The sequence below is a fragment of the Leiobunum rupestre genome, chromosome 11 (genome assembly GCF_980474605.1).
Source record: "Leiobunum rupestre chromosome 11, qqLeiRupe1.1.hap1, whole genome shotgun sequence".
Lineage (NCBI taxonomy): Eukaryota > Metazoa > Arthropoda > Arachnida > Opiliones > Sclerosomatidae > Leiobunum > Leiobunum rupestre.
In genome coordinates, this window is record NC_143394.1 from 29,951,964 (window position 1) to 29,967,437 (window position 15,474).

The window sequence follows — 15,474 nt, forward strand, 5'->3', positions numbered from 1 at the left end:
ATTAACACTTCAAATATTACTTTTCTAACAACTCCCTTTTAAACTGAGTGAGATAAAATGAGAGGTGCCATATTTTTGGAGGCGGGATGCAAAAAGAAGGGGCACAGTTCAGATTCCTCTTTGTAAAATACCACTATACAGGCAGTCATTTTGGTGTCGGCTGGGAGTTGACATAGCGTCAAAGCCGTTTCATAGCCGACTACTTACTTACAAGGAGAGTACCCGAGTTGTTTATTGCCGATTTTGTTCAAAGTCGGCCGTAATGTAGACCTATATGAGATATGAAACTTCCCAAAAGGTGACGTTGCACTACCCATTCAATTTGCCATGGCAACCAAAAATGTTTTTCATCACTTAAAACAAAAATATGATTTTATTCTTATTTTACCGAAAAATAGTTACAATTTTGCCCCAAAAAAGTTCCAATCTACTCAACCTGGATGAAATTTACCTAAATGTGGTCCAAATTACCCATTTCGTGATTTTCAAATATTTTAAAAATTTTCGTGAAACCGAGAAAATCCCATGCTTTTTTAAATGGAGATTTTTTTGTTTTAGGTGGTCAAAAATATTTTCGGTTGCCATGGCAAATCGAATGGGTAGTGCAACGTCTCCTTTTGGGAAATTTCATATCTCATATAGGTCTACATTACGCCCGACTTTGAACAAAACCGGCAATAAACACCTCGGGTACTCTCCTTAGTGAGTAGTATTTTATGAGTCGGCTCGAAGTCGGTAAAGCGTCAAACCGTATCTCAGTAGGCAACCATCCGCCAGTTTGCTTAACCAATTGTCCATTACCTGGCAGTTGGCTTGGACATCGAGTTCAGTGGCCCGACTATGAAAATCCTCGTACGAGTCGACCCAATTTTTATCAGTCGGATCGACGTTTTTTTTTACTACTGGGGTCGGTTTGGCATATTTGCCGTATTTTTGTTGCTATTTTTGTTGTAAGCTTATAATAATTTGGGATTAAAACCCTAATTTTGATGAAAAATAAATAAAATGATTATTGTAACCCGGCCACATTATTAAAAAGTCGCTAGCTGACATGGGCCTATGGTGGTGCCAAGGGTATTAGTCTAGATTATTATTATTATTGTTTACTGCAGTCGCAGCGATAACCACAATTAGGCTTAAAATAGAGTATAATTAAACAACGCCTAAAGCTTCATTAATTTATTAAAAAACAAACAAAAATGTGAGTTCTAACAAAACAAATCAAAGATATCACTCGACACGAGTTTGATGAGTTACGATAGTAAGCCTACTTAAAACAACCGTGATGGACATAATTATTCCGTTGCCATTTGCTGCGCAACCCAGCCGTGGAAATAGGACACTCTGGTGTAGACATCGGCGAACCCCGGTCTGGCGCAACCGGGTCCAAAAGACGTTAATCCGGCAACATACCACTTGCCTTTATGCAAGCAGCTGAGAGGTCCACCCGAGTCGCCCTATCGAAATAAAGCTCATCTTAAGGTCAATACTAGCGCAATTACCTACGACTACAATTACTTGGCAGGTTCCTTTACCACCGACCAAAGTGCCGGCGCAAATATGCCAAGGCTGGATGTCGATCTTAAAATTTTCCTTGTACGGCTTACCGCACTTTTGGTTGTCGTATACTTGCAATTCGACTTCCTTCAACGTATCGGAAGTAGCGGGTATATCTGCGGGACACGCTCGTCAATATACAAAGAACCGAGGCTTAGGAAAGAGGAACCAAGGATTAAGAATATTCACCAAAATCAACTTTTCCCCATCCAGTGGCGATGCAAGTGGCGTCCTTAAAGGTCATTTCCGGTGTAGGTAGGCAAGCCGGTTTCATGTTATCGTTGTAACGTATTTTCTTCTTAAGCTTCATGATGGCGATGTCGTAGTCGTATTTTCCGACTTCGTAGAGATGGTAGACGCTGATCCGTTTCACGGTGACGTTTTTGCTCTCCTTCTCGAATTTTTCTATACTGTGTTTGCCCAGCCGAATTCGCCAGAGGGTGGTTTCAGGCGACTCGAATAATGCGCTAAACAAAAACTTAATAAAAAGATCTCGTTGTAAAATACGATTTTACGCTTACTTTTGAACGCAATGAGCAGCCGTCAGGACAAACTGCCGGGCTATGAGGACGCCGCCGCAAAAATGGTTGATGGTCACTTTAGGATGCACCATTCTCATGGATATCTGACGGTAAAAAGAAAGAGATTTAACGACTTCTAAATTCTTTCAGTATAAAGTACGTAAAATGGTCAGCGTACCTGCCACGGCCACTCGTTGGGCTGAGCGTCTACGCCTCCAACAATCCTTCCGGTCAAGGAATCGAAATGGTCATCATCGTGAGAACTCTCACCGCATTCTGAAATAAATTCGTCGTCAATAATTTCGACCTGGAGGACGGTTGACAATGGTACAAACCTTCTTCCTGCGGGTATCCGTAAACCGATCGTATCACCACCGAATCCAAAACCAATAATAGAACAGTCCCGACTAGTAACATCTCGTAGACTATCGCGATTACCCTCTTCAAGGACCAGACCCCTTCTAATGAGACATCGAGATTCTCCGAGGTTCTCTAAGCCGGAGTCTTCCACCCACTTGGCCAAAACCCCTTTTAGTCCCAAAAACTATCAAACCGGTATAAAGAGAGTAGCTACGACGTAACGTTTTGACTAAAACTCTATTTATTCGAGGTGAAGATAACTAGCGTTATAATTTTTAGAGGATGACTCGGTCGATGAAATACGACACCGAAAATGGACGACCTTAACCAGTTTCGGGGTTAAAAAAGAATGAACCAAAAAAGGGGCTGTCCTTGGATGATGAAAGGAATATATTTTCGAAAACTTTCGCTTTTAACCAGACTGCCAGTCTAAAGAAAGTGATGGCTAATTGAAGAATTAATGCAAAAACCAGGAGAGGAACGGTTGTCGTCTTCATCCATTATGCATGAGAGTCACGTAAAAGCGGGTGGGTATCGGGAGACGAGATGGCAAGACACCGCTCGGGGCCACGGCGGCGTTATCGACCTTTTCGAAGGATTTTTAAGTAGTAGGCATCGCCGTAATTAATTTAGTAGACAATAAGTCCCTATCGAACTTGTTTCTTCGCCTTTACGTAAGAGGGTAAATTCACTTCCCCCGTTTTTGGCAATTTCTTCGGAAGCCAACGCGTTTTGCATTCCATCGACGGTTCAAGGGCAGCGTCACGTTTTGAAGACTAAGAATCAGCTGACGGCTTAGCGTCAAAGGCGTTTGGCAATGAGTACCCGTAGGTTTTACCCTTTTTCCAATTTTGAGCGAACAGAATTCGGAGGGTGGGCTCGCGTATAGAGGTGGTTTTCGCGAAAGGAAAGATTCTTGAACCCTCGAAACTAAACGAAGACGGGTGGAGATGCCAATGAAGGTCGCGTACTGCCATGTTAAGTGTACATACTAACATTGTTTCTCGCAACACTAACCACTAAACAAGTGAATAATCTAAACCAAACGTGATGTAAAAATTTGCAAATAAAATATTCAATATATTATTTTAATTACAAATACTACGTAAACATTTATAGTAGACGCATTTGCTGTTGAATCCAGTTATAAAAGTAAGAGGCTTTAGTGTAAATATCCGCCACATCAACACGGGCGCATCCATCACCGAATGACGTAATTCCTGTTAAAAACCATTTTCCGTCATGGTAGCAATTAAGAGGCCCTCCTGAATCACCCTATGAAAAACCAAAACCACCAAAATTTACGCAATGGTACTTGTGGTAGCTGTCTGTTGTTAATGAAATTAATGGTACGCACCACACAGGCTCCTTTACCACCGACCAGAACCCCAGCGCAGAAATGCCAAGGTTGGATGGTGACGTTCTTGGGGACAAACATTCTGGCGCATTTGACGTAGTCTATAACCGTCAAATCGACTTCTCTGAGCGTCTCCGATATGTCAAAGTTCTCTGTTGTCGCGATACTCAAGGTTTGTCAAAGCTTCAATTATACTTCCTCCACCGTCCTCTAGCCCAGGAGATAAAGATACAACGTACCGTGAAGTCCCCAGCCTGTGCTGACGCAAGTGGCGTCTTTGAAAGTGAGGTCGGGGGTTGGTAAACAAGCCGGGCTAATTTCCTTGGTGTAATTAATGGGGGAGCTTAATTTCATTAGTGCAATGTCGTAATCCAGTTTCTGCTCCTCGTACAAATGGTAGACGGATATGGCCTCCACGGTCGAGTTCAATTCGCTTTCTTCCTCCAATAAAATATTATGTTTTCCCAAACGAGCGACCCAAGCCGTTGGATCGGGCACCTTGAAACGACGACTAAACCCAACAATAATTATAATTAGTTGATACTTTATTCAAATTATTATTACCATAAGTCATATAATAACATTAAGTATGACAATTAGCCAAAACTATCACTGTCCTGTATTTATTATGCAATCAAAGTTTAGTTAAAAACTGAGCCCCTAAGGTGAAATATACCACTACCAAGGACGATAATATACTACTCAGTTCAGTTGCAAGTCCAAGTTGGACTGGGAATGTCAGTGTCGAAAAGGTTCGAGAATAAAGTTAGCCTTAAAGCAAAGGAAAGTGTCACGCTTATTGTTATTATGTTACTTATATTAATACTTCTGAACGCAATGGGCGGCAGTTAGAATAAAGGATGGGTCAATCAGGACAGCGCCACAGTAATGTTCCACAACAAACTCCGGTTGTACCATCTTCAAGGACACCTGAAAGAAGAAATTATTTGGTCAAGAAGACAAATGACCTTTCGTGATACGACAATCAAAATTACCTGCCACGGCCATTCATTGGGCACGGTTTCAACACCGCCGATAATCCGCCCTTGAAGATTGTCCATGTGTTCATCCTCGTGCAAACTGCGTCCACAAACTTCGAGGATTCAATATAATTTTTGAACAAATCTCGCTGCATCCTGCCGCAAATTTCCAAAATCAAATACCTGAATCACCCGATTTGACGCAAATGAAACGAACGTGGAGCATTATAGCGAAGAGTAACCGCTTCATCTCGGAGGAAAAAACGGTTTGCGAGATCTCCCAGTTTTGATGGTGAAAACCGTACACACCAAAATACCTGTTTCGCTCTGCTGTCAAGATTCTTTTCAAATAGTTGACTTATGAAGTTTTAGAAACGCGTACAAAAATTTGCTCGTTTAAAAAATTTTGGAATCTTAGCATTAATACGCTTCTTACAATATGAAATATCAAGCCAATACCCTATAATACTCTTTACAGGTGAGGCTTATAAACCCGGGTTTAGATCCCGTTTTTGAAACCAGAGCTTATTTAGCTATACTGAAATGTGCGATAAAAATTTAACTTTGGTTTACTGAACCCAGTTTTATTAGCCTCGTCTGAAAAGGGTATAAGACGATACGCGTTAAACCGGGTTTAACAAACCAAAGTTCATTTATCAAACTGGGTTTACTAACTATAACCAGGCCCAAAGAGAAAGGGGAAGCCGGTACAAAATACCGGTGCCCACGAAGGCTTGGGGGCCCCGGTCTGCCGAGGTATTGTTATCGTATAGTTATCTCCGGTAATAACGGCTCTCATGGGACCCGGAATTTTGATTTCCCGGGGCCCGGGCCCGTGCTAAACCTCCCTGATTATATCTGTAAAAATCGTGTTATTTTATAACCAGTGTATTACGAAATATATTCATAAATTAAAAATTTAACAATAACGAAGAAGTGAGCAAAAGGTTAATAGTAAAAAAATTCCATAAATATTGGCTCATGATTTGAAATTCAATTCGTGGAAATTGGAACGGTTATAGAAAAATATTTACGTTTTGTAAATTTATTCGAAAGGCACGAAAGGGTAAAGACTGTATCTGTCTTTTAACCGGCGTTCTACAAACGCGCACTAGCAATTAACTCTTTCTTTCCTCTCTGAATTTTGTGGAGGACGCGGCGTCAAACTTCTAAGCCCCACCCCGCGATTATCTTCAAACCACGAAGCTAGGAGCCAGGAAATAGCGACCTTCTCTTTTTTAGATTTTTTAAAGAGCGTATATTAACCCTTCAATCGAAACATGGCGAACTGGAATTTTGGCGCTCGGAGTAGCCAGTCGCAATTAGCCGATTGGCCGAGAGGTACCACGTGACACCGCGCAACCCTGACCCCTCGGGACGACACCGCCAACGAGTCCGCGGATGGAAAAAGGGGAAAGGGTTATAAAACAAAATTATAATGGGCGTATTAAGATTATGAGCCAGTCGGAAAAAATATTATCTGGAAATTGTCAAGCCGTTCTCTATCTCTCGGTGTCAAGAAAATTTCGCCATGTCCGACGCAATCCGGTTTGCGAAAGAGAAGAGACACGGATGCTGCCAAACGCTTCTTGTCAGGGAGGAGTTTCTTCGACGCTATCGCCCGCTAAAGGGGTAAGAAATATCATTATAAATAAAGCGGTCATCGCCGCAAGACGCCTATCTTCCCTGCAAGATTCGACGTACCGAAAATGCCTTCTCTCACTCCATTGATCTTCGGGGTACTTCTCCAGTTACCATTCTTCATCAATGGTCAAGGTAAGATGACCGCTATACGGGGTTTAAAGGGTTCGTAGAACCATTATATTGGGAATTTTTCTAGACTATAATGCTATTGAAAACCAATAAGTTGTCCTAGCGTTTCTGTCGGCCATAGCGTGACATGGGCTTGGATAAGTTATAGAGGTTGGGTTTACTCTAGAATATGCGTAAGGAGAGAGTGTAGGAGTGCCGACTGTACACACTAAAGCTACTTTTTCCCCATTGAGTTGAGCCCCAGAGCGGATTTTCTCCATAGGCTTTAAGCTTACCATTAGTGGCAGTGGGACTGAAAATCAAGGAACGTTATCATTTACCTTCTACAATGCATTCTCGTCTCACGCCAGACTGCGCGCGCATGCAAGTCCACGAGACATTAATGCTCGGTCAAAGGCTGTTTAATATTGTCAACAGAAGGCGCCAGGCGTACTTTGATGAAGTTCTTTGATTTTCAGTCCCGTTGCCACTAATGATTTATGCTGTTTCAGTATGCGGACGTGGAAGCAAGCACAGTGACGTTCATTTTCGAAGTTGGGGCCTAGATGGACCTTTACAAGGAAGAATTGTCGGTGGTGTGGTAGCCCAACCCAACGAATGGCCTTGGCAAGTTTCCTTACTAACCAACAACGGAGCTGGTTTGCAACATTGGTGCGGAGGAGCGCTAATTGGAAAGCAATTAGTCCTCACAGCGGCCCATTGCGTCAAAAAGTACGTTGAGGTACCTCCAATACGTTCTGAGTGAAATGATAAATAAATGATCGTTTCAGCTCGTTAGCATCGGCTCCAAACCCTTCTAACTGGGTCGTTCGATTGGGCGAACATTACATGCAAAGCATCGACGCCTCGGAGCTGTCCGTATCCATCAAGAGAATCACGCCGTACCCATTGTACGACAAGTTCGACAACGACGTCGCGGTGATCAAATTGAAGGAACCGGTCACCCTCAGCCCGTACATACAACCAATATGTCTGCCCAAACCGGGTATGGACTTCACTAACGCCAAATGTGTCGCTACAGGTTGGGGAAAACTGGACGGATCGGGTAATTCATATTATTACTAGTTAAAGGGGAACGGCCAAGCTTTAACCAGTTAGATAGCCCTATAGCCCATTAAAAACTAAAATTTATAGCGAAAACCGCATCAAAAAATATTGAGTGGTTAATTTTTAATAAAATAAAGAAATTTCGGGAAATCGAAAAGCGCGCGTCCACCGCGACACCTGGTGAGAAATCGGTGAGACAGAAAATCAACGTAAAAGCGCGCGCTACTGAAGACGCAAAAAAATTGTTCTGCACGCGCGGCGCGTTCCAGTTATAAATTGCGCGATTTTAAAAGTTAGGATAGTTCGCAAATCGCTCATACGGGGTTAGGGGCGCTGGCGGCAGCCCCTAAGATGGCAGCGAAAATTCAAACCCAAACACCTGGCGCTATTTTTCGTTTCAACTTTTTGGGCCAAAAGCTATTTTTCAAGACAAGAAAAGGTACGTGTTAGTATATTGAACGCCTTGTTACTCTTTTGATACGGAAATAAGGCCATATTCTGAAAAGCTTGGCCGTTCCCCTTTAAATAGATAAGATACGCCTTATATCTGAAGTATATAATATATATCTTACGAGAGAAGTATTCCTGGACTGCTAATGTTATTCTCCCAAAACATGTATCTTCGCCGGCTCTCGCTGATTATTCAAAATACGTTTCGCGAGAAATACTAACTTTTTAAAACTATTACGTTAGGAAAATACGACCTTCATATAATTAAATATCGCTACGAAATGTTATGTTCACATTTTACATCATTAGTCGAACAAATTTACTTGGAATCCTTTTAGGCGCGATGCGTAAAATCATAAGTAACATAAAACCATAAGTATGACAAATAACGAGATTTACAACCAAACTGATTTTTATAGTTATTGCGTAATCAAGATTTTTTTCTCGGCACAGAGCCCTCTAGTGTCTAAAATACGCGAGACTTACGCTAAGCCGAAATATCTGGTTTCCGATAGATAGGCGGAATATTAGGCTAAAATGATGAAAATTAAAAATTCTCGTTGTCACGAGCTCATGTTTTTTTATCACGCGCGATTCGCACGCGGGCTTCTAAACAAAGCCAAAGCCCCTCGCGACTCCAGAACGTGCTCTCCGATATTAGGCTTAAATGTTTATCAAAAATAGTCATCCAAAACGGTAAGTCGCCAGTCCAAGTCACAGCTTGAAGAGAGTATCAGTGCCGAAAAAAGGTTCGGTTAGAAAATTAGCATTAAAGCAATAGGAAGTGTCGTACTTATTGTTCTTATGTTACTTATCGTAAAATTAACACCCATTGTAAAGTGCACGTGAATCGAGGCTCAGAAGGTACTTCTTCGTAAGACATATTATAAGCTTCAGGCCTTGCCTATAACCAAAAGTAGCATAAGACCCAAAAGTGTGTCAGAACGGTATAGTAGTTAATGCGAGTTTGTTGCAAAGTAAAAAAGGGAAACGAAGAGGGGGTCGGAAAATACGTCATCAAACTCGAGGTACTCCAGCGCCGCCGAGTGAGGCGTTTTAGAACGTATGTCTACGGGCGAGTAAATCGAAGAGAGAAAATCGCGCCAGACTATAGACTCTTTTATATCCTTATTTGTGAGAGCTGCCATTTTATTACAGGTCTGATTTCAAATAGTGCATGCTAGGAGAATGGAAATACTGGAGGGGAGATATGGGATTCATAGGCCTGGCAATGTGGGGAATTCGGACATAAGGTACTAGAGACACCTAGCGGACACCGTAGTCAAAATTTCGTCCGCGTGTTCGTTGGGACTTGGTTAGAAATGCGTGCCGGTTTTAAAATCGTGTTAAAGATTTATTTATTTTGTATTCAAATTAAATAAACATCTCCGAAATTAGTTTCGTAGAATATTCGTTTTTAAGCTTGTACAAAAAATCGTTGTGAATAGAATGCAAAGTAGGCAAAATTTATAGAGACAAAATATTCCGCCTATTTTTACGATGGCGCTACGCTCGTATGTCCGAAATTGTATAGCTCTCGCGTTGCCGAAGCTAAAACAGCGAGTCCGTGATGGGGGAATACAAATTACTGTTCCAGGTACGCAGTATTATATTCCTAGGTGCATGCAAGGCCGCTTCACGCGGTCAGGTGCACGCGACGTTTCGAGCTGATGAGCACGTGCAGGCGCCCTTGCCTGTACTATTTCAAATTAGGCCTGTAATGAAATGGCCGACTTCGTAAAAGAGTGTATAGACTAAATATAATGTTGCTGTACTATTTCAACTAGTAGGTTATGTAGTCAATAGTGCGACTAGGTCTCACTAGAAATTTTAATAGGCGCGAAGGTACAGCTGACACACTTTTGGGTCTTACGCTACTTTTGCTATAACCTTGTTGGGGCCGACTATATTACAGGATATTCAACGACATCCAACGTCCTACACGAAGTTGAGCTGCAGATTTTCGACAACTCAGTTTGCGACAACGCCTACCGACTGAACCATCAAATACCAATAAGAGAGTGGCATTTGTGCGCTGGCACCCACTCCGGACGTAAAGGCACATGTCAGGTCAGTAACTAAGGAGATGGTTCAGAATAGCGCTTGATTATATGAAATAAACGCGTGTTTCCAACTAACAGGGCGACTCCGGAGGTCCTCTGCAATGTCTGCACAAAACGCAATGGTACGTGGTTGGCGTCACGTCATTTGGCTCGGGTTGCGCTAAAGAGGGATTCCCAGATGTCTTTAGTCGCGTCTCCCATTTTACCAGGTGGATCAGGCAAAATGCCTGATCTGCCAAGGCCGCAAACCGGGTATTATTCTAGTTGGCAAATTCGTTATGTAAATTCGCGAGCTCAAATTGAAAACAAAAAATGTCGAAGAGCAAAAAAAGAAATGAGAAATACAAAGTCGCAAACGCGGTGCAAAAAGGATTTGCCTCAATTTCCAAATTTTCGTTCCTATTAAGCTTACTTTCTTTTCGAGCTCGTCAAATGTATAGTGTTTAAATAAATAGTGATAAATCGACCAACAGCCGTGATTTTATTAAAATAAAAGTGTCGTTTCGCAGGGTTAAGTCAAAAATAAAGGCGTGATAGAGCTAATATGTCCAAACTTGACAACTTCTAATAGATATTATTCTCTAAACGGGAACGTTTATCACTTACGGACAGCTACAGCCATCTAGTGAGTAGTGTAATCAAAATCGAAATAGAGCTAAAATGTCCATGGAAGAAGTAGAGAACAACTTCTGATAGAGGTTTTTTATCGAAACGGGAATTTATATCGCTTACGGACAGCTACTGCCATCTAGCTGCCATTGACCAATTCCGGAGTTTTTAGATATTATTGTAGTTTCTCTTGGAGATTTATATTTTTGGAAGGATAGGGACCAGATCTTCCTAAGAAATAAATGTCCCTTGTACTGTACTATTTGTAAACAATTCGATATTGCATAATGTAACTCTAGTAGGATAGTATACTATTATTTTTGGAAAACCAAAAGTTTGAAGCTGAATGGCTTCAGTGGTGCATTTATTCATAAGCCGTTGGAACTGGATGAAATTAATCGAGGGTCAAGTCCTTCTTGTGAAAGGTTTGTGTGCGGTTTCTAGGTAAAAAGTGGTACTTAGTTTGAAAAAATAACATCTCAACTGTCAGGGTTAACTCCCAAAGTGTAAAAATTGTTGCAACAATACGTATGAAACGCGCACAGAATTTGAATGCGAAAGATTTAAGGGTGGTCCCTGAGATCGAAAATAATAGTCTTGTAAGTCGCAGCCTTGACACTTGGCTACCAGAGGGCATTTTGAGAGTAAAAGTAAAAGTACGAACGCTATATTCAAAACAGTGGCGAAAAGTACAAATAGCAATAGTTCTAACTAGCTCGAATACGCAAAGTAGATTCATTGTAACATTCCCGCTAGAGGGCGTTTTGCTCAAAATCGTTTTTAGTTTCCTGCTCAAAATAGATGGACAAAATGAAAATTAATTCTAATTAAAATGAATACGAAAATTTCGAGGTAAAACTATAAATAGTACTTGAACCTTTTAGTTTTACACCTATTGTAGTCGACAATCAGCATAATTTATTGAAATTCAAGTAATAGAATAAATATTATAATTAAATTAACATAAATTGTTTGAATGTCTATACTTGAATGCCTAATCATATGTAATTAGTGGACCGTGAATATAAAATTCTAATATTCTCTGTGCTGAGTGTGCTCATTGGATCGGGAATATTATACTATTCCCAAATCAATGGTGCTATTCGCGATCGAAAACTATCACTACGCCCCCTTGGGTTCGCCATTGAAACCTAGATATGCAGCGGCTAAAGCAGACGCTATTAGATTTTCCTCATCGTTATTCCTAAATTTGACTTTATAAATAATGATACTTGCATTTCAATATAATTTTTAGCATCGTCTGATTATATTTGGATAAGTTTATTTAATAAAAATGAAAAAACTTTCTTGTTACTTTTTAATTCATAGGCCGAGCGTCATAGCCTAGGCGCTACCTCGGAGAAGCTAGCGCCGTTACGCCACATAGAGTCGTTTCGGTCGCGAATTGAATATGTTACCGGGAAAACAAATGACCAAGCTTTTCAAATATTTCTTAAAACGGCACAACAGTAATTTGAAAATGAACAAGCTCGCTTTTCAAAAGTATTTACTATGAGGATTCTAGGAGCATATCTCGACGGAGGAAAATTTAACACCCCAAGCACGGAAACCCTTGATACCATTGAGTGTTTTACATCTATCGGATGCTGAACAACCCGAATTAGGATTATGTTTAGCAAATAATTATTAAAATTGAATATTTTGAAGGTAACTAGTTAGCTAGCGACTTTAAATCCCTTTAATTCAGGTGGTAAGCCCTTCATGCCACGCGAGCCAACAGCACCCTACACCTACTATAGCCGTGAACATACGCCAATTTTTATGAAAAAGGGGAAACCAAATATTTGTACGTACGACCATACGTTTCGGGGGGGGGGGGGGGGCATGTGCTAGATGACTAAGGTGGTGCCTTGGGTATTAGCCTAGCTGATTATTATTATTATTATTATTTAGAGTGTTCCTAAAATGGTTTGTCGTAGAAGCGGAACCTCTGTCAGAAGCAAAGACTATATATACGCTTCGATTACTAGACAGGCGTCTCCATACGAAAAACCCGTTAACACTTTCGAAACACGGGAGAAGCCTTTGATCATCCGTTAGAGGCGCCACTAGTAGAACTGCCGAAGCTCGGGGAAAATTTTGACCAGCCGCGTCTGCTATCGTATGCAAGTTGAGCCATTGAACACGCCAATCTTTTTATCGAAGCGTCTATATAGTCTTTATACGAAACGATGTCGAGTGGAGATGGCGTGAAGAACAAGAATACTTATTTGAAACCCTGAAACGACTCCTATCTCAAAGTCCAGTAATGGCGCTATACAACCCAGAAGTGCACACCGACGCTAGCCAAATTGGCTTAAGTGCTATTCTTCTTCAAAAAGAGCACGCCGATGATCATTTGACGCACCCAGTCCGTAACGCGAGCAGAAAAACCGAAAGAGAAGAGAGTGACACGCTACCACTCAAGCGAATAGGATACTCTAGCCATAGTATGGGGCTTAGAAAAGTTCCAAGTTTTATTAATAGGACTAAAGTTCACAGTCGTCACTGATTGCAGCTCCGTTAGATCTACGTGGTCCAAAAAGCACCTCGAACCATGAATTGGACGCCGGTAGTTGCGAATCCAGGAGTTTGATTTCGAAATCACGCACAGACAAGGAGAACGAGTGGCAAACGTCGACGCCCTCAGTAAAGCACCCTTCGACGAAGCCGAAGCTATGGATATAGCGAAAGGACTTACCGTAATGCATACCGAATTTCAAACGGAAGATACGCTACATTAAAGAACAACTTTTGAAAACGGGAAAACTCACCAAAGAGGAGTACGTTCTGAAACAAGGAAGAGTGTTTCGAAAAAAACCTACCGACGAAAATAAAGAGCCGAAATTGGTTGGGGCTGTATCAGACTCAGGTCGATGGAAAATCGTAAGGAATTGTCACGATGACATAGCTCATGTAAGCATCGATATTCGAAAGGATTTGTAAGTAGATTAGACATATTGGTTTCCTCGTCTATGAAGATCGTTCGTCGTAACGTTTCGTCATGCATGGAATTGTTCCACAAGCGCCCAGCAAGAAAACAACAAGGGATGCTACATCCTATCGACAAAGTAGAAGCCCCGTTGTATACCATCCATGTGAATCATTTGGTTCCAGGGCCGTTTTAACCAAATTTGAGCCCCAAGGCAGACTTGTGGTGTGGGCCACTGTGGGCTCTCCCTAGTACCAGAGTTGCAACCACTCATCCAATTGTATAGTACAAGTGACAAAAAACCTAGTAATGCAGACCTCCCTATTCAAGATTACTGACACGGTGTCCGTTGTTTGGGTATTTACGCGACGTATTTTGTTTTTGTTTAAAAAATTTTGAACTAATTTGTGGTAGTATTTTCCGTCTTAGAAAACCTAAATAAAACGTGGCAATTTAAACATATCCTTAAATTTTAATAGAATAAAAATTATTGCAAAAACATTACCGGAATTTACTGAATTTTCTTCTCATAAATTTGTCATTTTGTTAAAAAACTAACTGTTTAATTTTTAAGATCACGATATCCATTTATAAACATAGTTAATAAATGAGATACAAACGTTTACACGACGGGAGTCGAGACGTTGTTTTTATGCAGACTTTACTCGCAGTAGCGACCCCAAGAAGTTTTTCTGGTGGTGCGAGATCTCATTGTGGCGCCCCCCCCCCCCCCCCCATATGCGGTCGTATATTCGTGATTTTTTAATATATTTTCACTGTGGAGTCTCATTTGGAGGCTGTGTATTTAGAAGATCTATTTTCTAAATTTACTAGCGATTTAACTCCTCTTGACTTCGGTTTGACGTACTCCACTGTTAGACGCTACCCACAACGACTATCGGTTGCTAAATCTCCGGGTCCAGCAGATAATGTTCACCCTCGGCTGATACGCGAGGGTGCTTCGATTTTAGCCTCGCCTGTACTCTCTCTTTATATCTCACTGGGTAGACTTCCTGGGTTGTGGAAACATGCGATCATCCGTGCTATCCGTAAAACCCCTGGCTCCTGTGCCTATGATAATTTTAGAGGCATTAGTCTCACCTGTATCCCTTGTAAACATTTGGAGACAAATGTTCGAGATACTTTGGTGTCTTTCCTCGAGGGTCGATCGTTCTTCTCTAAAGATCAACATGGTTTCCTGTTACGGCGATCTTGTTTCACTATTATGTTGTCAACTCTTGAGGAGGTCACTCGATGTCTTGATGGTGGTGACTCATTTTATTTAATTTATTTGGACCTGCGGAAAGCTTTCGACACGGTGCCACATTCTCTACTTATTCGTAACCTGGAGCTTTTAGAGGTCCCCTCTACGATTGTACATTGGATTTCTGAATTCTTGACTGGTCGCTCTCAGCGGGTTGTTTTGGGGGGTGCGCGTTCTTCTTGGTGTGAGGTGACCAGCGGTGTCCCCCAGGGTTCGGTTTTGGGTCAAACTCTCTTTGTCATCTTCATCAATGACATGCCCCAGGTTGTCAAGGAGTCTTCTCTGAAACTATTTGCAGACGACAACAAAATAGGCCGCAAAATTTCGTGACTGGGTGACTCGACTTTCCTACAGAAAGACATCCAAGCTCTTGAGCAATAGGTGTCTTCCAAAAGCATGGGTTTCAACGCCTCTAAGTCAATGGTACTGCATTGTGGGGATAAAAACCCCTCTTTTGGGTACCGTTTGGGTGGTAGGCTGATTGAGGCTCGAACTGAAGTCCGTGATCTTGGTGTTATGCTCAGTGGCCGTATGTTTGGAGCTATATACTCATAGTCGCGC

At 41.5% G+C, this 15,474-nt stretch overlaps 2 protein-coding genes across 2 annotated transcripts; one reads left to right on the forward strand and one right to left on the reverse strand.

Annotated features, from left to right (window-relative positions):
• Positions 1–1,276: 1,276 nt before the first annotated feature.
• On the reverse strand, positions 1,277–5,039 carry LOC149922211 (transmembrane protease serine 9-like). The gene is made up of 11 exons (XM_090162264.1): positions 4,959–5,039; positions 4,791–4,888; positions 4,622–4,725; positions 4,035–4,306; positions 3,796–3,947; positions 3,563–3,713; positions 2,257–2,606; positions 2,079–2,182; positions 1,747–2,024; positions 1,519–1,673; positions 1,277–1,457 (listed from the first exon to the last, which is right to left on the reverse strand). Exons 1-11 carry the CDS (start codon positions 5,023–5,025, stop codon positions 1,296–1,298), a joined length of 1,893 nt encoding a protein of 630 aa, XP_090018390.1. The 5' UTR covers positions 5,026–5,039; the 3' UTR covers positions 1,277–1,295.
• A 1,445-nt stretch (positions 5,040–6,484) lies between these two features.
• LOC149922212 (serine protease 33-like) lies at positions 6,485–10,574 on the forward strand. The gene is made up of 5 exons (XM_090162265.1): positions 6,485–6,551; positions 7,040–7,259; positions 7,319–7,593; positions 9,961–10,115; positions 10,187–10,574. The coding sequence occupies exons 1-5, from the start codon at positions 6,485–6,487 to the stop codon at positions 10,337–10,339; spliced, it is 870 nt and encodes a 289-aa protein (XP_090018391.1). The 3' UTR covers positions 10,340–10,574.
• The last annotated feature ends 4,900 nt before the right edge of the window (positions 10,575–15,474 follow it).